General features: G+C 40.0%; 1 protein-coding gene across 14 annotated transcripts in view; it reads left to right on the top strand.

Annotated features, from left to right (window-relative positions):
- The window catches only part of TMCC1 (transmembrane and coiled-coil domain family 1), a 152,347-nt gene that overhangs the window by 69,973 nt on the left and 58,499 nt on the right, over positions 1–23,875 (top strand). Inside the window, exon 2 of one of the 14 annotated variants that reach the window (XM_043443524.1) lies at positions 3,673–3,872. The exons of the other annotated variants lie outside the window; for them this stretch is intronic. Coding sequence (XP_043299459.1) covers positions 3,834–3,872 — 39 coding nt within the window. The 5' untranslated portion in view covers positions 3,673–3,833. The remainder of the gene's footprint in view (positions 1–3,672; positions 3,873–23,875) is intronic. 14 annotated transcript variants of the gene reach the window in all.

Here is a 23,875-nt window from a genome sequence, read left to right as displayed (position 1 = left end):
TGCAAGACAGAAATATCATTCAAGGGGCCTGAACTGCCATAGGAAATCCAGCTACTGAAGATGTTATTTACTAAACTTTTTGCAAATAGATTTTTCTCTCTCCTTGCTTTAGAGGCAAACAATAGCTAAAACAATCATAACTTGTATAAAGAGAGAACCTGTCAGATTATTATTTGTTAATGATGGGCTATCCCCATTTGGGCAGTTTATAGCAAAATAGTTAACAGACATGCAATTTAGAACGAAAGAATACATGAATTTTGTTATAATCCCCATTCCATTCCATAAAGAGAAAATATTGTGGAAAATATTACAACTTAAAACACAGTGCGTTGTTAGTTTGGAAAAACTGAATTTTACTTACTGCTTGATTTGCCCCTCTGTGTTTTTAACTTATGTTTTTTCTACTGCCTGGAACGCCCTTCCTCTTTCTTGTCCACTTGCAGAATTTCTACCCACCCTGAAAGACTCCTACTTCCCGAGTTTCTCTGTCCCCCGGAAGGTTCATCTCTCCCCTCCTTTGTGCCCCCACTGTCCCTGTATTATAGCCCCTGCCGCATTAATGACACTTGTTTAAGTTTTGTGTTTCCGCACTGGGTTGTGAACCTCCTCAGTAAAGGGAGTGTTTCCTTCTGTACGAGTGTCTGGTGTCGTTAATGCTTGTTTGGCCTGAAGGAGAGGGGCTTTCTGCAGTGACACAGTGCTGCGTAATGAAAGCCTGTCTTACAGTCTTATGGACTGACTGGTAGCTGGCACTGTGCAATTACTTCTACTGGGTTATCACAGGAAGCTGGTTAAAGCCCACAATAATGTTTGAACAATAAGATTTATTTAATAGAACTCTGTTACAGGACTGGACGCCAGCAAGATAAGGGGAGGAACTATAAGCATATTACTCTAAGTGCGCCAGGCTGTAGGGAGACTCCCTCATAGCAAAGTATAAAGGTTCAAATTTTAAAATAGAGTAATTATAAGTTTGCAACAAAAGTTTACTAGGTATCTTCTGTGGTGTTCTTTGTAAAGTGCATTCTAAATTGCTAAAAATAGGAGGAAGCATGATGTAATGGGAAGAGTGGTGTTGTGAAATCTGAGTATTTTGGGTTCTATTCCCAGTTCTAATGCTTTTGATCTTGGTCTTCTACTTTCATCCACAAAGCTGTGAGACTCCTCAAAATACATCAAATTTAGAGATTCTACTCTTTCCCCTAACAGCTCAATTTATTGAGGATCTTTTCAGGGTTGTTGTTTTTTTTTTATCATTTTATCAAGGAATGAATTGCAGTCATGCATTCAAGTTATATTTAATAGGCTTTATTGCATTTTAAACAATTAGAGATTTATCTTTATTTTAATAGGTAAAAAATAAGTAGGTTCCTCCTAGAATGGAGACATCATCCTTTTTAAGTCTTATGGGCTTCCCAGCTGGCCTAGTAGTAAAGAACCTACCTGCCAATGCAGGAAACACAAGAGATGCAGGTTCAATCCCTGGGTCAGGAAGATGCCCTGGAGGAGGGCACAGCAACCCACTCCAGTATTCTTGCCTGGAGAATCCCATGAACAGAGCAGCTGGCGGGCTAGAGTCCATAGGGTTGCAGAGTTGGACACCACTGAAGTGACTTAGCACATGTGTGTCTGGCACTTTGAGGATGTATACCTTGTTCAGTTATGATTGATATTTAATTTGTACTTAAGTTTGTAGACTTTTGACATTTTTTTCTAGTTCTTTTTCCTGTTTACTCTTTGTATTTTTTGTGGAGGTGGGGTTAGCAAGAATCTTACAGCAGTGATCTGGGATTCTAGTTGCTTTTATCAGAAGCACCTCATGTTTAATGATACTGTATCTTGGGAATTCCCTGGCAGTCCAGTGGTTAGAAGTCCGTGCTTTCACTGCCAGGAGTGTGGGTTCAATCCGTGTTTGGGATTAATTCTGCTTTCCCTGGAGAAGTTTGCTGAATACTTGGTTTCTCTCTTTGTAGGAGAAAAGTGGAGGTAATGGTACTCTTACCTTTTAAAAACAAAACACACAGAACTCAAGTTCTTTGTCAGCCTACTTTCCAGTTGGAATTAAATTTCAATCAGTTAGTTTAAATATTAGGTTGCATTGCATACTCTGAACTTAGATACGAAGAAGGCTTCACTCTCAATCAGAGCTGTTGATCTAATAGTCTTTTTTTAAACTTTGGAGTTTCACAAAAAAAGTTTATTTAAATATGTGCAATCCTTTTCTATTCAAAGTTTGTAGAATAAACTTTTTATGTATGCATTTTGGTTAGAGAAATTTGTTAGAGCCTTCGCAGCCTGATATTTTTTTGATTTGGTATGTCTTTTCTACTCTTTCTAAGGTACTCTGAAATGTGTGTGTCATATTTTAGATGAATTTTTAAAAACTTCATATTTCATCATATTTGCTGATAAGTAGAAACAGTGGTGTGTGATACAGGCACCGTTGAGAATATCCAATGCATGAAGATCTTTTCAGACTTGTTTTTCATTTTTCTCATTTGAAGAAGAAATTTAGAAACACTATATGGTTTACTCATAATAATATTGAGATTTTTAGAGAGAATACCCCTGCTTTACTTGTCACAGTTGGATTTTAGTACCTATTTCACAGAGTTGTTTGAGAAGTCAGTGGGTGATAGATGTGACATGCTCAACACAGTAACCGCACGTAGTGGGTTCATTTCGCAAAGGCTTCATGTAGCCTGACAGGTGTCATGTGTGACACGGAATTGAGAGCCACAGGCTCAGGGAAAAGTTAATATATGCCTCCAAATCCTGCCTTGGTCAGCTATGAAATTCATTCAGAAGTAATGAAAAATTTGCAGAGGAGCATATGGTGTGGAGAGTTTCATTCAAATGACGCTGTATCCTTCCATCGGCCGTCTGGAAGCAGAATCCAATAGACAGGAAGAGATCAGTAAATGACAGCAAAATACATATGTATTTTTTTTTTATGTTTGACACTGCCCTCACCATTGCCATTTTTTCATATCTTTCTACCTTCATTAATTCAGCCGGAGTTGTTCCTTTTGTGTGTATGTAGACGTGTTATTAAAGTTACTACCTTGTCCTAATGAGAGAGGGCGAGCATCCCAGGAGACAGCTTAGGTTGCTTTAACTTCGTGACGAAGCTGAAGTCGCCCCGCACCTGACATTCCTGCCCCGGGCCCCTCCCCGTGAGTAAGAGGAAAGGCTTGGCCCATCGCTTAGACAAAGCCGGACGGCTGCCTGCCGAGCCGCCGGGGAGGAGACTCCTCCTCTCCTCCTCTCCTCCGAGCGGGGCTCGTCCCCCAGGGTTTCGCCCCGCCGACGACCTGCGGTGGAGCCTGAGCAGGGGCTGCTGTCGGGGCCGTGGACCCCCGCCCCTGGGAGGCCCCGGGGGAGGAGCCGGCGCGGCCACCCGGCCCCTGCCGGCAGAGCGGTGCCTGCCGACCCCAGCGCGCCGCTCCCCCTCCCGCTCGAGGGCCAGGTTGTCCCCGGCTCTCAGGTGGCTCGCGGCGGGCGGCTGCCCTGGCCGGCCGGCCGGCGATCTGGTGGGAAGGGAAGGGGAGGGAAGGGGTGGTCCTTCTGCCCGGACCCCTCTCGGCTGACTCACAGGAAGTGCTGGAGCTCGCCGAGCCGGGATCCCGCCCTCCCCCTCCGACGTGGGCTCTGCCCTGTCTCCCCTAGAACAATGAAGGGCTTCCAAGTTTGCTGAGCCTCCCGGGCGCGTTCCTCCGGCTCCCGTGCTAGCCTGCAAGATGTTTTGCCACCGACTTTTGCAAGAAGCGGCCTCGGAAAAAGCCCTTCCCTTGGCGGGTCGCTTTGTGTGAAGAGTCCGCAGGGTGACCATGGTTCAGCGCTTCAGCCTCAGGAGGCAGCTATCCAAGGTGGGTAGCTGGGGTAACTGGTGCGCGTGTGGAGGGGAGTTCGCGCCGGCTCCGGCGTGGTATCCTTGTTCTCCAGCGGTTCTTCTGTCAAGCCTGCCTCCTCCGAGCCCGAGGAGGGGCTGGGGGAGGAAGCGCTGCCTTTTGTTCTTTCCTCAGACAGACACAAAGGTTGAAGGCTGACTGCACTGGGACCCCCAGATTTTGTTCCCCCGAAAGGGGAGCTGTCATTTGTGAATCTGGAGGAAGTTGTAGTCCGCTTCTCACTTAGGGTTTCCAGAGTGTATGCGGGGAAAGAGAGAATAGTGGGTAAAAAGTGCCCATGTTTAATTAGCAATTCATGTAGCCGCTCTTGACCAAAATGAGAAAACCTTATTGGTCTGTGGACTCAGTGCTTTTGTACAAAAATTAATATTAACCTGGGGAAAGCTCCCAGAAAATAGTTTGATAAGTGTGACCATCATGACGATGTTACCGTGAGTGGTGGTATTAAGAAACTCACATACTCCTTCATTTAAGGAGCAGGTGACAGGCAGTCACCGGAAGGCTCAGGAATCAATTTTTACAGAGTTGTGCTGGCAAAACACATTTCATGTGTGCAGCTTTGGGGGAAAACTTATTTTAATCCGAGAAAATCAAATTGAAAATTAAAAAAAAAAAAGCAAAGCGCTCTGAGAAGAGGGGCTGCTGATTTTATGCATCAGCCTTGGCAGTGGGCAGCCCTCTGCTCACCCATTCACGGAGCTGTCTTAAGTCAGTGCAGAGACTAGTGAGGAGAGAGGTGTGCTAAGAGTTGAGCTTATTTCAAAAACCATTGTTTTAAAAGCTCTTTTTGAAAAATGTAGCGGTTGGGTGGCTGGATTTGTGTCAGAGTTCATTCTCTTCGTGCATGCATGCTAAGTCACTTCAGCCCTGTCTGACTTCGTGCGACCCTATGCACTATAGCCTGCCAGGCTCCTCTGTCCAGACAAAAGCTGAAGCAAATAGTAAACCAGTAGGTATTCTACACTTCCTTAGTGGTTAGTCAGAATTGTTAGATCCTGACAAGCATTACTATTTTAAGGGGAAACCTTTAGTTCCTCACAGGTGACCTCAGTGTAAGATGTGTGCATTCAAGCAGAAATGAGCAAGGCTCTCACCCCCATCCCTTTGTCAAAAGTCATCTTTTTTCTTGGATCTCCAAACTGAACAAGGACTTTTTCGGAGTATTATTATAGAATAAATTTTCCTTGCTTCCCTTGTCCTCATTCCAGGTGTATGTGTGATGAGAGTGAGGAAATTGGGAAGCCTCAACATTTCTCCCTAACAACAAAAAGAGTCATTTTTGTTTCTCCTTCATGCGAACTTCCAGAACCACATGTTTTCAGATATATAGTACAGCTAAAAAGCAGAAGATGTGTAAATTGTCAGAGCACTGACATTTCTGCATAAGAGTTTTTTAAACAATTGAGAACTAGGTGATAAGTTTCTAATTAGGAAAAAACTGCTCTCTAGGTATTTTGCCATCATTGTTTCTCTCCCAATTATTTTGTGAACTTTCAATATTCCTTTCACTCTGTACTGTACTCTTGACCATGAATTATAGGGGAAACAAAATGTTCTTAGGAGAGCTAGGAGCACATCTTCTCCATAACATGAAGAAATAAAAGGTACAAATTATATACTAGAAAATATATACAAATTATACAAGAGGTAACCTCTTTCAGTTCTTTATTCTAACATCCCTTTCCATTTTAACATGGTTTCTGGGTCCTAAACTGGATGGTCAAGACCAAATCGAAGGAATTTTGTTTTCTATCAAGAGTTCTTAACATAGTAATGAATTGAAAAAATGCAATACTGAATTGAAAAAATAATATTCTTAATTGTTTCAGTCTGTATGGCCCTGAAATTGGAGGAGAAACTGAAAGGCTATGTCAAAAAAACTTTTTTTTTAAACTACAGTGAATGCACTGTGCCTCTATTCTGTCTTTTTGGCTAAACCCACATTACCTGAAAACAGAGGCCCTGTTGTACCCCCAGTACATGGTATTTCTAGCACACATTGAACACTCAAAGTGAAATTGGCTATTTGCAGGTCAAAAACAGTTGAACAATGGTAGTTTCATATGATTCCAACTTTAGGAACAAATGTTTTTTCCAATAAGGAATAATCTTCCACAAATATAGCTTTGTTTTAAAATAATCTCATTTTAAAAAGCAATTTCCTATCTTGACAAGAAGAAATACTCAGATGCTCATCTTTAAATTTTGTTGGGAATTTATTGAAAGAAAATATTTATACATGTTTGCAGTGATTTCAAGCCCAGTATCTAATTTAGATGCTTTTTACCTTTGATAGTCATGTTTACTTACACTGCATGTTTGCCCTAGAATATTAACTTGATTCCTCCAAGCTAATGGATATTGACATCTGAACTAAGTAAAAAAGGAGGGAGTAAGTTAAATAGAAGAAGTAAAAATCTTCATTAAAAAGAGACATGCTCAGTTGTCCTCTTTGACCAGATCCCAGTTACCTGCCTCAGAAAAGTTCTTTTTCTTTGCCGCCTTAGTTCCTTTCCCTTGCCATTTTAGATTATTTTCTTCCTTTAGAGTTTTCTCACATGTGACTTCAAAAATGCTAAGGAAAGCTTTTTTCTTCCTCCCCTAAGTCCTCTTCATGAGCCAGCCAAAATAGTCTGAAACTTGCTAATTTGGACATTACATTTAATTCTCTTAATGATACTTCATCTTAGATGATACCAACTTCATTTTGCCATTTAAGAAACAGGTTCAGAGAAATTCCTTTTCCCAGGATCAGCCAGAGATAGAGTGTCAGGTTCAACTTAGGTCTAACTCCAAGCGCATTCTGTTTCCCCACGCTACCTGCCTCCTAAATTTCTGGTGTATTGATTGGTCTCCTTTCGTGGTCTGAGATCTCTCTCCATGTATACAGAAAACAGCATAGTAAATAACTTAGGTAATTTCTTTGGAGCAGCCCCATAGGGCTGAAATTAATGTTCGAAAGGGTTTGAGTTTATCAGTCAAACTTGGTAAGTGTCTTCTACAAAGTTATGTTATTTGGCCAGAGAAACTTATCGATTTGAGTAAAATAGTTGATTTAATAAAGCCATATTAAATGTAATTGAAGCTTAACTGCATGTACTTACAACGAAATGTTATAAACTATTTGCCTTTTTGAAAATGTCTATTAAGGAGAATTTACTATTGAGTTTCTTTTTTTTTAATTTTTTTTACTATTGAGTTTCTATAATAATGTTTAATAATGTTAATACAATGAATTAAACATTCAGAAAGTCTTATTTTAACTCATTCTGGCTCTGTTGTTGTCCCCCCCGACCCACCCCACCCAACCTTTTACATGGGTAATAGAAAATCAGTCTTTCCCTTCTTTTTCAGGAACTTTAGTTTTTTAGAAGGTATGATAAATACTGAGGAGGCTTTGAGAAAATAGCTTTCAGATTGTTTCAGTAAGAATAATATACTTTTATTTTTTAATGATAATCATTTCTGTGATTCATAAATAAAAATTATATAATTGTGAACTCTTGCTTCCATGTCTTTGCAACTCTTTCAAATCCCTGCTTCCATAGGTAACCAGTTTCTTGTTTAGCCTTCCACCCTTTGTGTATATATAAGAAAATGTGAATGTATATGTTCTGATCTTTCTAAAATGCAGGATATTGTTTATTCTAAGATAATAGCTTGAACTTTGTTTGGGGTTCATGTTTGTTTTCACATTTACACGGGAGGCTTACTTTCTTTAGGACAAGTAAAGCCACACAGAATGTACTTTCTATATAAAAGATAATTAAAATAATAGCACATCAAAGATGATTTGATTCTTTTTCATTCATACCACATTTCTTTCCTACTCAGTTGGAGATCTTTCTTTGGCTATATTAAAATTTTTCATATGGTGAAAAACATAGAATATAAAAATAATACCAGTAAATTCTGGGTTGCCCTGTGAAGAGATTAATGACTGAGAAATAGGAGACATGGGACTTTTTATCCCCCCCTCGTTCGTCCGTTGACTTATTTATTGAAGTTATTTAATTCAGACTTGTAGAGCACATGAAAGTATTTTTGTCTAAGCATTTTATTCTTGCCCTTCCTACATTTGAGACTGCCCTGTTATTTGGTGTCAGTTTGGTACCAGCTTAAGAAACTTAATATTTAGAGAAGTGTTGATCATAATCTGAATTCTTAATAAAAAACTGTTATATTCTCAAACATAGTTTCCTTTCAATTTCTGTCTGCTTTCTTTGGGTTTATGACCTCTGATAATGCACATGATTGATTTAATCATTCTATGAATGTATAAGAAATAGGGATTCTTATTTCCATTTTAAGTAAATTAATTAAGATCTTATAAAAGTATTTTGACGGCTTCAGTGGTAAATTTTATGTATGTTTACCACAATTAGAAAGAAAATATTTTGAACCCTTCTAAAGATTGAAGGTGGGAAGAGAAGGGGATGACAGAGGATGAGATGGTTGGATGACATCACCGACTCAGTGGGCATGAGTTTGAGTAAACTCCAGGAGTTGGTGATGGACAGGGAGGCCTGGCAGGCTGCAGTCCATGGGGTCGCAAAGAGTCAGACATGACTGAGCGACTGAACTGAAGGATAAACACTATATCAGTACAGCAAAGTGTAGTATTTTTTGTATAGGTGTGGGAGTCAGTACCAGATGGATGCTTTTAAGTAATGGAAATGTGTACATCTCTTTTTCATGCTTTTAAAATTGAATTTTCTCTAAGTTACTTCAGACATCAACTCATTTCATACTTGGAAATATAATGGTTTATTTTTGTATTTTGCTGTCAGTTAAATGTTATATCTTCCTGTTAATTGTTAACCCACTTTTAGGAGGCTTAAATAAGGTAGTAGTATCATCAGCATTATAAGATCGTTCTGATACATTACATAACCAAAATAAGAAGACTGATGGATGCTGCTCTACTGTTACGTGAAACGAGACCCTTGTCAAATCAGTTCCATATATTGTGGATGTTGTGGGAATAGATAAGGAATAGAGCATGGCTTTCCTGTTCAAATATATTGTCAATAATAGGCTGAAGTAGAGAAACTAATTAAAAAATACGTGTATTCTATAATTCTGAAATGTTTTCATGATGTTGATGCCAGTTTAAATTTTAAAAATAACAAGTTATTGGCTGTAGATCTGAGAGACTGGAATATGTTACCAAGAGAAGATAGTAAAATCTCCTTGGGAGTGTGTTGCTTTTTTGTTTTTTAAGTACACAACTTTCATTTGGTGTTGCCTTGAATATCATTTTCCTAAGTGAGATGGCTGTATTAAATGACTCGATTAGATTCTTTGAAGTTCGAACATGTTTACCAAGAGCTGTTAGTTTTGAAAATCAATAAGCTGATATCCTTGAAAGCACTTGGAAAACTGTGAAGCACTATATTAAAGAGTTTACGATTATAGTGTTTTCGTTATTCTGTCATTCTGTAAGTGTATTTGAAAAGAAGTGATGGTTCTTTAAAACTATATTTTCAAATAGGCACACATACACACACGCCCTTTTTTTGGTACACGTAGACCCCTCTATCTTTGAATAGGTTAACAGTGATTGCCTCTGAGAAGAGGACCTGGGAAACTTGGGTTAGGGGTGGGAAGGAGACTTGGTTTTTAAAAATTATTTACCATGTATATACACTTTCTTAAATAATAGTCTGAGTTAAATGTATTTAAAGATCAAAATGTAGAATTAAATTTCAAGTTCATTATTCTTCAGTGAAAACCATTGCCAATAGTTTACTTAAAGGTTAATGGTTGAAAGGTGATATTCTTCTGGGCTTGGAACTTTATCCCACCCATCCATGTTATTCTCAGATTGAAGATAGCTTTTTCATGTAACACAGAAGTTTGTAATACAGGGTTGCTAACCCTTTAAAATTTTTTTAGGTGAACCTGTTTGGAGTAAGTTAACCATACTATTCTAAAAACCATACTATTTATATACCATTTGGGGAATGGTATATAAAGGCAAGAAGACATTTTACTTGTTATAGCTGTATATAGAAGTTGTATGTAATACTTACTAAAATACTCTTGATTTGGCTTACATGAGAAAATTAAAAGGATTTGCCCTTTTGGACACCCTGGGGTTGGCGAGGCTAACCTCTGCTGTGTACATGGACCTGTAACACTCCTACCGCAAAACATGCTGAAGAAGAAGAGTGCAGGTTGAACTCGGTTTACGGTAGCGCAGGAAATTGCTATTAAATTTCAGTCTGTTTTCAGCTGGTGTTTTGTAAGAAGCAGATTGCTTTGTGTGTATTAAAAGTTTAGTGTTTGAGAAGAATCCATGTTAAAGCCAGCAGTGTCTAAAATCCAAAGGTAACATAAGAATAAACATTTCATAGCTTTCATTTTCATTTGATAAAATTTATCCCAAAAGTATATCTCACTGAAGTTAAGTGAGCTGTGACTGGCTGTGTGACTTTAGACAAGTAATTCGACCTCTCTGAAGCTTTTTCCTCATCTGAAAAGTGTTATCTGGGATCCCTGAGAGATGTAAAATTATGTGATCTCTTTGTGAGCTAGATTATAGTCCCAAGAAAAATGACTTTAGATCGCAAATGCCAGAAAAAATATCTAGTTGTATACCAGGAAAGATCTAATTTTATACAGTTATTCTTAGCTAAAGTAAATAAATAAGTTTATGACTTTAATGGATAGGCTTAGAGTTTAGATGCTAGCCGACTCTGGATAATTCAGATTTGAAAATAGCAAGAGAATTACACTTGTTAGAGTCTGAGCGCTGAGATGATAAACATTTCCTCTACCTCTTCTTGTCAGAAGAAAATTTAAAATTTCTCTGTGGTAACAGACATTTCTTATAATGGAAATTTACCTTATACGCAACAGATTTATCTTCTTATGATGGTGTGTTGGAATTCAAGTCCTTTTTCTTGGATAAAACCCTCTCCTCTTAAGGAAAAGTTCATCGTAACTAGGGTGGGGAGTGTAAGAAAGGTAAAAAACTAAAATAAGCTTTTTATTTTTACAGACTAATTCTTCCCTTGAACCTGAGGTGGGCTTGGGAATCCCCACAGAGGAAGTGAGATTTTAGCTGGACCTAAAGGATTTAAGGGCATCCCTGGTAGCTCACACAGTGAAGAATCTGCCTGCAATGTGGGAGACCCAGATTTGATCCCTGGTTGAGAAGATCCCCTGGAGAAGGGAATGGCTACCCTCTCCAGTATTCTTGCCTGGGAAATTCCATGGACAGAGGAGTCTGTCAGACTACAGTCCACGAGGTCGCCAAGAGTTGGACATGACTGAGCGATAACTTTCATTTTCAAAGGATTTGGATTAGTGGTTCTCAACTGTCTCTTCCCATTTAGCCCCAGTGTATTAATACTAATACTGTAAGAATGTGACTTAGGATTAAGGTAGTAGTAGTACTTTGGGGGGTGAACTGAAAAATAAATCACTGTTCTGATGCATGCTCCGGGAGAAGCCCTTCCATTGCATATCATTGATGTCAATGAAGGGAGGACAGGAGGAAAATATTCCAGGAAGGAGGCAAGATTACCAAGTATGGTTTTAAGAGGGAGAGCTATGTCATATTCAATACCTGTTAGTTTGGGGGAGTTCTAATGTGAACATCCTTTAAAAATCTAATCCGAGGCTTAGTTTATATTTTCTGTGGGGAAATTTAACCAAAGTAATGAACAGTGTGGGCTTCTCTTGTGGCTCAGCTGGCAAAGCATCTGCCTGCAATGTGGGAGACCTGGATTTGATCCCTGGGTCAGTAAGATCGTCTGGAGAAGGGAACCCACTCCAGTATTCTTGCCTGGAGAATCCTGTGGCCAGAGGAGCCCGGTGGGCTACAGTTTATGAGGTTGCAAAGAGTCGGACATGACTGGGTGACTTAACAACCAACCAACCAATGAACAGTGTTGTCATCCTAAATTGCTTAACATCTATAGAGTGAACAGAGGGGTAAATTCAGGAAACAGTCTTCCAGATAATATATGTGGGTTGTTTAATATTTCCACTTAGTATTACGTATGGGATTTTAACTGCAGAGTCTTAACATACTTCTCTAACATTCTTTCCCTGTCTTCTAGTCACTTGGTGAAATGTACATTGAAATGATGCACAGAGCACCTGAGTATAATTGCCCATTCTCTCTGGGTTGCAGTGTTTTTGTGTGTGTCTGTGTGTTGAGACTTAGGAGATTAGCCATAAAGGTTGGTTTCAGTGAACACTTTCTCTTTGGAGAAAATTGAGAATGTGACCCAAGCTATTCAGTGTCTAGTGGTAAGTAATTATTTTAGTTTCGAATCTTATGAAATGACGTTATTGGTCACTGTAATGAGATAACACCCAACCCTTGGGTCTTCAAGAAATTGTAGGGCAAAGAGTAGAAATTCTGTGTGTATTCTGATTCGGAGAGAACTTGGAACTTAGTAAATGGAGGTTGTGTATAAAGGTGAACAATGACCTCACGTCCTCCTACTCTATTCCTTTACTCAGACCACTCGAGCTGTACCCCCTTCCTTGCTGTTTTCTCAAATGCACACACAGCCTTGGGTCCTTTGAATTTGTTCTTCCTGCCGTCTGTAATCCTATTTCTCCAGACATCTGCTTGGATTGCTCTTGTATATCATTGAAGTCTCAGCTCAGAGGTCACCTCTTCAGCAAGGCTTTGACTATTTTCTTTAAAACAGCAAAATTACTCCCCCCACGCCCTCTGCCGCACCCACACACACTTGTTCCCCAGCTCTTCTTATTTCCCTTCTGAGTTTCTTTGCTTTTTCCCCTCTGGTTTATTTATTGTCATCTGTATTTTCTTACTCTGCCCCGCACCCCCATCATGTAAACTTTATAATAAAGTTTGTGTAAACTTTATGTCAGTCTATTTTGTTCATGTTTGTATACAGGAAGACATGCCTTTCAGTCTTCTTTTTTTGTTTGGTTGCATGTTGGAATATAGAGGCCTTCCCTCTTCACCTTATAAATAAAGCTCGGTGTCAAGTGGTGATACCCACTTTTCATAAGTGCTATATCCTTTGAAAAAGTGATCACAAAAGAAATGTTACAACTATACTGACTATTGGGAACTTGTCTGTGTTATGTCTGCATTTTTCCTGTACTTTGGAGATACAAGAAGTTGTTCCTGTATAGATTTTGTCATTTAGACTCCTGCATAAAAACATCACTACTTAGAAACTAGAATCCTAATGAAACTTCCTTTCTCTGTTATTCAGTGAACAAATACATTTAGGTATTTAGATATTATAATATGGAGACTTTTAGGAGCTGACATCTCTCTGTCGGGCTAAACTGAGAAAAAGCCCTCATACTTCATTCTTGACCTGTCTCTTGGTTTGATAAACCTACCCCAGCTGTTGTATTAACCACAAAAACACATTTGTGTTTGAATATACTAGTGGCTTCCAGAGTCACCTTGCCTATTTTTTAATTTAAGAGAAAGGGCAAAAGGCTACTATAAAATAGCTTATCTTAAAGGACAAACTAAATGGAATTCCCCTTTCTGGCATCTAAATTAGCTGAGTTTTTAAACTCTTCATTTTCTGCCATTGAAGTTGTCAGGAATACTCACGCTGTAGTTGATAAGTGGAAGCACTGTCTACTACTACCTTCCATATTTCCTGTGTCTATTCTCAAATACAACAAACAAAAAAGGAAATAACATATCATAGCTCATGATAATCAGATTGTATTGAGCAACCACCTGAAAAGACATAGGAAGGATGGCAAACATTCCCAACAGATGCCTTCTACCTTTTTTCCCAAGTCCTTCTCCTCAAGTAAAAATAGTTCCCGTGAGAGTCAGAGGAGGAGTCAGCAGTGAGGGAGACTGTTGTGTGTGTCAGTACCACTCTAATCCTATGGCTTTGAGGACGTGGAAACCCAGAGACCTTGACTCCGGCATGCCTGTTCATTTCACTTGTGTCACTTCCCTGCTGATGCTTTGCCAAGACCTCCAGTGTGACCTCTGTGTTGCTAAATCCAGTCCTCGGTTCTCAGTTCTCATCTTGATTTTAACATGTGGCATGCTGGTCGCTCTGTCCTCAGTGAACACTCTCTTCACTTGGCTGTCAGGATATCATACTCTTGGTTTCTCTTCCACCTTACTGGTCCTCACCAGTCAGTCTCCTTTCCTGATCTTTTAATTATGTAGCTATAGCCTAGGCTCAGTCCAGTTTACTGTTTTCTTAGCGATTTCATCCAGTCTTACAGTGTTAAGTACCATTATATGTTGACACTTCCCAAGTATATAATCTCAGTCCTGATCTTCTCCTTGAATTCCAGATCCGTATAATCAGCTGCTTGTTTGATATCTTCATTAGGATGTCTAACAGACATTTGAGACGTAATAGGTCCACACTAATCTTCTGGTATCCTTTCCCATCCCTGGTTCCCTTGCCCTTCTCCTTCACAGTTAACAACACCTCCACCCTTCAGGCCCAAAATCTTTGAGTCACCTTTGATGCCTCTTTCTCACTTCCAGTTTATCAGCAAGCCCTCTTGACTTCACTTGTAAACATATCAAGAATTTACCAATATCTGTTCTCTGCTGACACCCTCTTTTACCTGTATTACTGCAATAACCTCCTAACTAGTCTTTTTAGCATCTACTTTTGCCCCAGTAGAATTTATCCTTATCACAAAAGACAGAATAATCCTAATAAAACTTAAGCCAGATGATATTATTCATATGATCAAAACTCTCCAGTGTTTTCCTCTGTCACTCACTTGTACGTGGTCTTTAGGGCCCTACACAATCTGTTTTTTATTAACTCTGACTGCACCAAGTTCAGTTCATTTGCTCAGTCGTGTCCAACTCTTTGCGACCCCAGGAACTGCAGCACGCCAGGCCTCCCTGTCCATCACCAACTCCTGGAGCCTGCTCAAACTCGTGTCCATGAGTCACTGATGCCATCCAGCCATCTCATCCTCTGTTGTCCCCTTCTCCTCCTGCCTTCAATCTTTCCCAGCACCAGGGTCTTTTCCAACAAGTCAGCTCTTCACATCAGGTGGCCAAAGTATTGGAGCTTCCGCTTCAGCATCAGTCCCTCCAATGAACAGTCAGGGTTGATCTCCTTGACGCTGGCCCTCTAGCTGTTCCTGGGGCACACCGAGCACTCCCCTCCCACAGCCCCTTTGCATTGTGCTCTACTGTCTCCTGGGTTCTTCTTCCTCCAGGGGGCCACATCACTCAGGTGGTCGTTGCTTTCAGGTCTTACCTTAGGTGTTGTCCTGTCAGATCTTCTTAGTGAGACCTTCCCTGAGCACTCTAAAATATTAAATTAGGATATCGCCTTGTTTTATTTTTTATTCCTACCATTTATTACCTTTAATGTACAATAACTAATATACTGTACAATTTACTAATTTATTTATTCTCTTTCCCCCTCCCTGCTGGGGAGTGTTTGTCTATTTTATTAACGTATCTTCAGCATCTAGGGTATGGTAGATGCCTAGTTCCTGTTTATTGAAAACATGAATGAATCATTTCTTTGAAAAAAATGGAAGGAAAAAAGCCATCCTGAATTGAGAATGTAATATTTCATGGAACATTGTATTTTATTGTTGAACAGAAATCTTAGTGTGTAACTTTTTAAAAGTGGTTTCATCATTTCCCTTGAATGTAACAACAGCAAAGTAACCTTTTGCCTACTCTTTTTTGGCTTTTTTATAAATAATGAATCCCTAGAGATTTCTTCTTGCCAACAAGAAAAATCAAAGTTATTAACTCGTATTTAGTTTGATTCTATGAATTAGATAGAACAAATGTTATTGTCCTACTTAGTAGATATATAAAATAAGATTACAGTGTTTCATAACTCTTTTGTTTTAGTTAAATTCATATTAACACAGAAATAGCTCCTCTCTTGGTAGTAAATGCCAAATTCCTTAAGTAGATTGAATTCTAGTTGGGATGATAAAGCATGAAAGAATATAAAACTAAGTTTTACTTAATTGTGTCCGAATGTGGGCTGTGTACTAGTGCCCTGAGAACTTTGAGAGGGGAAGATAAGCTAGGAGAGCTTGCAGAAGATGGGCTTTGAAAGATAGATGGGTAGAAAGCCAGTGAGTGAAGAGGAAGCAAAGAGTCAGCCAGAAGATTATTGTCTTTTTCCTTTTCTGCAGTATTCCTGGAATCTGTAAGTCTCACACATGGTTTATTTATTGAATGAAAGAATGAATGTGATAATGAGCATTATCCCCTACATGATCAGTGACAACAGTTTGGCGAACAGAGTATGTGTTGGCAAAGAAAATGTACAAAGATGTTTGATGAAGCCAAGCCTAGAAGGTTTTGATGTCCAGATAAAGATTTCAGACTGGTTTGATTAAGTGTTAGCAATCCAGCCCATATTCTTACTAAATATTTACTAAGAAAACCCATGATGTAAATAGTGTGCTCAGAAGCTTTGTCTAAGATTACGGCTCCTTCCAATAGAACTTTCTGTGAGGATGGGAATGTATCTGTGCTGTCCAGTGTAATAGCCACTTACCATGTGTGACTGTTGAGCCTTGAACTGCAACTGATGTGAACAAGAAACTGAATTTTAAACTTAATTTAAAAGCCACCTGCAGTTAGTGGCTGCCATATTGGACAATGCAAGAGAATGTTGGATGGTTGGGAAAGTGAACAAACTAGGACTGAGAACACAAGTAGTAGGCCTTTAGAGTAATCCAGCCATGAGTGGTGAAATTTTAAAAGGGAGAGTATCTGCCGTCTAGAAAGAAAGGGTGAAACAGACCACCAGCCCAAGTTGGATGCCAGAGACAAGTGCTCAGGGCTGGTGCACTGGGAAGACCCAGAGGGATGGGATGGGGAGGGAGGCGGGAGAGGGGATCGGGATGGGGAACACATGTAAATCCATGGCTGATTCATGTCAGTGCATGGCAAAAACCACTACAATATTGTAAAGTAATTAGCCTCCAACTAGTAAAAATAAATGAAAAAAAAAAAAGAAGGATCTACAGGATTGAATGAAAAGGAGATGAAAGAAGGAAGACTCAGACTCGCATAGAATCCAAGACTTTGGGTAATGAGGAATTGAATTATTAGGGAAACAGGATATTTGGAGCAAGCTGAAGGGTGGTTTGTTGGTTTGGGTGTAAGTACAAGTTTGGGTGTATTATGTCTTTGATGAAGATATAATGGCTAAGTGGAGAGACTGTGTATTTAGAAATAGAGAATTTGGGGTTAGAGAATTTGGTGGTGATGTTAGTGTAGAGATAATACCTGTAGTCATGAATGGAAGAGCTTTGAGCAAATAATAGAGGAGTGAAGGTGGTGATTAGTGTCATACAGCAAAGAGAAAAAGATGAAGGCTGATTGAATTTAGTCGTGAAACTATAGGTTTAGAAGAGGAAGAGACCCTAGAGATTGTCATCTAATCTGTTCAGTTTACAGAGGAGGAAAGTGCTCAGTGATGTGAAATGAAATGTTTAAATGTACACAGCTTATGAATGTCAAATGGAAGTCTTGAACCTAAATTCTCTGCTGACCCCTTCAACTTACTTCTTTTCTCATTATGTGAGCAAAACAGAAAAATTTTATTGAGGAATATAATTTCAGTAGACTAGGTGGGAAGCTAGTTAACAGACCGATAAGCAGAAAATGGGATAGAGAAATGGGATTAGTAAGTGTGGACAGCTTCTTTAGGAAGCGTGGCAGGGTGGGGGTTGGGGGGGAGGGCTTGAAATGGGATGCAATTGGAAGAAGCAGTAAGATCAAACCAAAGTGTTTTTTTGGTTACAAAAATGTCGCTGAATAAGTTATTCTGGCTTGACAGGCAAGGGATGAAAGTGACAGAGTTGTCTTCCCTTCCTGTTAACTGCTTCCTAGGAAGGTGAAATAATTGACTCAGACTATCATCAGTGGAGTCAGAAGTAAATAATCCTTAGGTCTACTGAAACTATTTAATGACCAAACCTTCTGATTGTGTATATACAGAAAAAGTCATGCCTTTCTGCACGTTATTCTCTTCTGGTTTAAGGTGTTGATTGTTGGTGTGACTGGCATTTTACTTGGAAAGATATGACTTCATAATATTTCCTGTTCTTCAGACCATTTGATCCACTAAGATCTGAAAGGAATTCAGAGAGAGAAATTTTTAGCATGAATACTTTGAATATGTTCTTTTTGTAACTTTTAATTATCTAACCACCACTATCTGAAGATATTTCTCATGATATTAAGGAACCAACCACTATATAAATTAAGAAGACTCTTGAAAGCCCCTTGGACAGCAAGGAGCTCACACCAGTCAGTCCTAGAGGAAGTCAGCCCTGACCTCACTGGAAGGACTGTTGCTGTGGCTCTGGTACTCTGGCCTCCTGACGCCAAGGGCTGACTCACTGGGAACAGCCCTGATGCTGGGAAAGAGTGACGGCAGGGGAAGGGGGTGATAGAAGTGAGAGGGTTGAATGGCATCACCAACTCGATGGACATGAGTTTGAGCAAACTCTGGGAGATAGTGAAGGACAGGGAAGCCTGGCAGACTGCAGTCCATGGGCTTGCAGAGAGTTGGACACGACTGAGCAACTGAACAACAAATATAAATTAAATGTGTCACAGCATGTTCATTGTAGCTCAGTAAAGCTAGGGTGAGGGAGAAGAGGTTTCCCTGCTTCTCCACCCCCAGAAAGTATCTCAGGTGATCCTTTTTTACATCTGTGAAGTATGATGTCACATTACAAAGGGAACTTCTACTGAAATGGTGATCACAGACAGTGAGAATGTAGGTTGGTGAAAAAGGAAGAGCTTAAGATTTGTAAGGACCCAGAAGATTGACTTATGGTGGTTATTAGAAAAAAATGTTCTTAAGAGACTTACTAGGCTTTCGCCTTATGTAGACAATTAAAAGGTAAAATATAAGATTTCTTTTAATTTTGTAGTGATGTCTTAGAAATATCAACTGACCAGATAATTTGAAGCTAGGAGTTACATCTTGGTATTTAACTTGGCTCCCGATTTATTTCTGAGAGCACGTGACCACTCTTGGTTGATTTACTGCTGCCGTTAGTCTCTGTGTAGTGTGACGGGGGGCACTGTGCTTCTGCGGTAAGGCACTGAATTCCAAACGGATTGCCAAGTCAAGATACAGTTGTTTGGTGCTAGCTTCTCAGAAACAGACACACAAAAGAAAGCCCTGATAGAGGGGAGTTAGGCTGTTTGATTAACTTTCTTAAAAGGGAACATACTACCTTGAGATGTAGTACACTTCTGGCAGTTATGCTTTATTGCAGGGAGATGAGATATTGTGAAATTCAGCTTGTTTCGAAGGCAGAAAGGGAGAAAGTGTCTCTAGCCTAATTGCATCAGTGGGTAAACAAGGGCAAAAGCACAGCTGCATAGTGATCCAATCGTGACTAGGGTTTCTCCCCCTTACTTTCCAGTTTCATGTTCTTTTGACCTTCATATTAAATGAAACTTGTGCTCTGTTTAAATTTTGAATTTTTTTTTTCCTTATTCCAGACCTTAGTCTATTAATACACTCTAGTAAATAGAAGGTTTACCTGAAAATATACAGAAGCCTAACTGCTGTAGTTTGCCTTTAGAACATTTCAGCTTAGAAGAATGTGTCTTGTTTACTTTTTGCTTGCTAAGCGTGTATAACTGGCAGAAGTTCTTTAGCTCCGCTGCCCACATGGTCTGGACAAAAGAACCGGTAGTCTGTTCGAGAGGAACAAAAGAGAAGCAAAGAAAATAATTTTCCTTTGGCTGGAAGACACCAGTGCAGCCTTGGTCTCTGAGGTTTGGACACCAACTGAAGTAGGGGGAATCAATGGGAAGTAGTGTGTGCTCTGAGGAAGGAGGCATTCCGGCTGGGGGTTGGATCGCATGGCATGCAGAATAAAGGTTCCTGTTGGTCCGTGGTATTTCAGCCTCATGTTCCCAGTTGGAATTTAAGTGAGAAATACTCGGGCATTTTTCTCGTTTAGTGTTTCTGAGGAATCTTGTGTTCTTTCTGCTCAGTGGACTTTTTTGTTCTTTATTTTAAAAGAAGGGAGCCTCTTGACTCTAAAGGGGATAATCCAGCAAGATAAAGGTGCAAAAAATGAGATCTGACTGAACTGTGAAGCTTTTTATTCTAATTTGTCTCGTTTTAGGAAAGTCAGGAAGTCTTGTTCGGGAATAAGATAAGCCCAAGGAACTTGTGTTTTGAGGGGAAAGGCAGGTTTATGGTCTTTCTCTGAGTGGTATATGAGGGGTGGGGAACTCGAAGAGCTGTGTACTAAGGTGAGTTGGGTTGACCTACTTTTAAGTCACTTCTGCACTGCTACTAAGTCACTTCAGTCGTGTCCGACTCTGTGCGACCCCATAGACGGCAGCCCACCAGCCTCCGCCGTCCCTGGGATTCTCCAGTCAAGAACATAAGTGGGTTGCCATTTCCTTCTCCAGTGCATGAAAGTGAAAAGTGAAAGAATTGTCACTCAGTCGTGTCCGACTCTTCGAGACCCCATCTACTGCAGCCTACCAGGCTCCTCCGTCCATGGGATTTTCCAGGCAAGAGTACTGGAGTGGGTTGCCATTGCCTTCTCTGAAGTCACTTCTGTACCTGTGCTAAAACCAAACTGGAATCTTGGAAAAAACCTTGAATTAGTACTTGTCAGTAGGTTCTCTATAAAGAATCCTATCCTTTTGCTTATTTTAGTATTCCCAGAATAGATAATGAATTTTTAAATCAAATTATTCCCCAAGGGAAGATTGCTGTAAATTGCTATAGTGTGCTGCAATTTTTTTTTTTAATCAGTGAAGGGAAGATAGTTTTATAATAGTAACTGTGATTGATTAGATGCCTGTTGTGTTTCAGAAATTATACTCAGCACTTTATGAACAAGATTTCATTTAATCTTCTCAGCAGTTGTGATAATTAAGATTCGGATTGGGACTTGCTCATAGCACACTTGGAGAAGATTGTATTGTGTACCAGTCTTTGAATAGTCATTAGTAGCATTTGATCCATTTTCTTGTTTGATTTTATGTCCCAACTCCTAGCATAGTCCCTGGCACGTGGTAGGAATATATGTCTGACTTCAGTGATACATACTTCTCCTTAATGCTAAGCTGCCTTTCCAATAAAGAGTGCTCTTCTTCAGTGTCCAGCACTTTGGGAGTATCTCCTGGTTTTCCTTCTTTATCTCTGGTCTTCCATTTTGTTCCTTTGTGTGTATAGGCTCTCTTCTTTCTGCTCGTCTCTTGAGTGTTGATGTTCCTCCGGGCTCTGTTTTAAGGGCTCTTTTATTCTCTGTCTATACTTCCCGCGGGCAGTATTTGTTTTCTTGGCGTCATTTGTCATACACACGAGGAAGACGCCCAAATCAGGGGCTCCAGCTGAGCTTTTCCTTCTGAGCTTCAGTTCCGTTCATTTTGTGCATTTATTCATTTGTGAATTCATTTGGCAAATGTGTTGAAGGTCAGGTTTGTACCATCTATACAAAGTAGAGCAGTGGAAAATATAAACAAGATTTCAATTCTCATGGCATTTGTGATGTAGGGAATAGGCAAACAGTCGAGGTTACAGACTGTAGTGCAGTAAGTCATGCAGTGTGGAAGGGGGTGAGTAGAGAAGGGCTCTTTGAGGAGACGGTGTTTGAGATGAAATTTAGAGGCAAAGACGTGTGTGTTGAGGGAAGAAAGGGGAATAAAGGGAAGTGAGGCAGTTCTCTAGCGCAAAGATTCTGAAAGCAGAGAACTTGGCCAAATAAGGGAGAGCACTAGATAAAGGAAGAAAAACAGTCAGTATCGTGGAGGAACTTTTTGGCTGTGATAAGGAGTTCGATTTCATTTTAAAATTCAATAGAAAGCCTTTCAAGGGTTAAAATAGGGAGTAATATGATCTGATTTATATTTTAGAAAGATTACTTACAGCATGGGGGCTAGGTAATAGAAGTGGATATATGGCAACCATCGAGAAAAATAATGATGCTTCCAATATGCTGGTTAACAGTGGAGATGAAAAGAGGTGGACAGAGTTGTGCTATATCTTGGTTTTTGAAAGTGGACTTCAGAGGATTTGGTGATGGATTGAATGTGGGAAACAGTGCTGGTTGCCTGCTTCATGTCTCTTCTGGGATCTGTCCTAGTCACTCGGTGTTTAATATGGTCAAAAATGAGTTCGTCTTCCCCGCCCCTTTCCCCAAACCTACTTCTTTCCCAGTCTTTTCTTATTAAGGGTCACCCCCTGTGTACCCAGTTACTTATGATGGAAGATGAGGCTGTATTGTCAGTTTCTAATCTTTCCCCCGTCACACCCTCACCCCCTAACCAATAGAAGCCATTGACCCTGCTTACTAAACATCTCTCAGATAGTGAGTATTTGAGTGCATGCCTCCATCCCCAGCATTGCACCTGAGTTCTGACAGCAGACTTCTAATGGGTCTCCTTGCGTCCTTTATCACGCCCCTTCTAATCCATTCTGGGTGTGCGTGCATGTATGCATGCTGTGTCGCTTCAGTCGTGTCCAACTCTCTGTGACCCCGTGGGCTGGAGCCCACCAGGCTCCTCTGTCCATGGGATTCTTCAGGCAAGGATACTAGAGTGGGCTTCCATGCCCTCCTCCAGGGATTGTGGCTGTTCAGACAGATTTAATTAAGGCTTCCCTCTGCCAAAAGTTCTTTACTGGCTCCCTCAGGATAAAGTTAAAACTGCCCTAGCATAATCTGTAGATTTTTTTTTATGACCTGGCCTCGGCTTACCTTTTTACCTCATCTTTGCTATCCACCAGCCACTCTAAATTACTATTTTTTTCCTCTCTCAGTCATGAGGAGTCATGCTGTGGCTATTTTTGCATTGATTTCCCTCCCCTTTCCTAATCCTGTCACCACTCATTCTCCAGTTTCTATTTCCAAGAAACAAGCAAATGTATACAAACTTCCTGAATGTCCTTTGGGTCTCAGCTTTGATGTCATTTCTCCAGAGAAATTTGGTGGCCCACCAGCTCTAAGCCAGTTGCCCTTCTTTGGTGTTCTCTCAGCACCGTGTACTACCTACCATCCACCAGGCCACTGTCTCAGAATTTTGAATTGCCCTTGTGTTCCACTAGACTGTGGGCTTAATGAGGGCAGGGGTGAAATCTTCCATGTTCACCATTATACTTCCACCTTCTAGATTCTTAATATACATTTCTTGAAGGTAATCTGTGGTAAGAAATGTATATATTAATAGAACATTCATAGCATTTTGGGCTGTGATAATTTATTCTGCCTACTGACAGTTTTATGGAAAGAATATTCAATATATATGTGATTCATAAATAGACTGATACCTCAGGCTAAATGACAAAGTGGTCAGTACCCCGAATAATAATATTCTCTGAAATGGCCCTCAGACATTTTCACAGGACCCCAGCAATCCTTGTGTAACACAGAAGTCAAGAAATTTTCTTCTCCAGACCTAGAATCATCTGTGTTCTTCCAAGGAGCCCTGGTTCCTTTAGTGAAAAATAACATTTAGGGACCATTCTGAGCACTAAGTATGCTCATTGCTTCTGTCTTGTGCCAGTATGACAACTAAAAACAGTTTAATATTTCTTTGTAGTTCTTTTGATCTTTAAGGTACAAAGTACAGTAAGAATATATTTTAAACTCATTTGGAATAATTTTGGGCTTCCGTGGTGGCACAGATGGTAAAGAATCTGCCTGCAGTTTAGGAGACCTGAGTTTCATCCCTCGGTCGGGAAGATCCCCTGGAGAAGGGAATGGTAGCCGACTCCAGTATCCTTGCCTGGAGAATCCCATGGACAGAGGAACCTGGTAGGTTATATAGTCCATGGGGTGGCAAAGAGTAGGACATGAATTTTTAAGTTTTTATTTTCTTCTTTTACTTTTTCAAAATTTTCTGTTTACTTACCAACTTGATACTGTTGGGCTTGTTTCATTTCACTTTTTACATTTAGAGGGTTTTTTCCCCCATTCTGATTGAATTTGATTTTATAATAGCATAAAACATTTACATGGTTCCAAAG

Source organism: Cervus canadensis, chromosome 22 (genome assembly GCF_019320065.1).
Source record: "Cervus canadensis isolate Bull #8, Minnesota chromosome 22, ASM1932006v1, whole genome shotgun sequence".
Taxonomy (NCBI): domain Eukaryota; kingdom Metazoa; phylum Chordata; class Mammalia; order Artiodactyla; family Cervidae; genus Cervus; species Cervus canadensis.
This window is presented reverse-complemented; position numbering and strand designations above follow the sequence as displayed.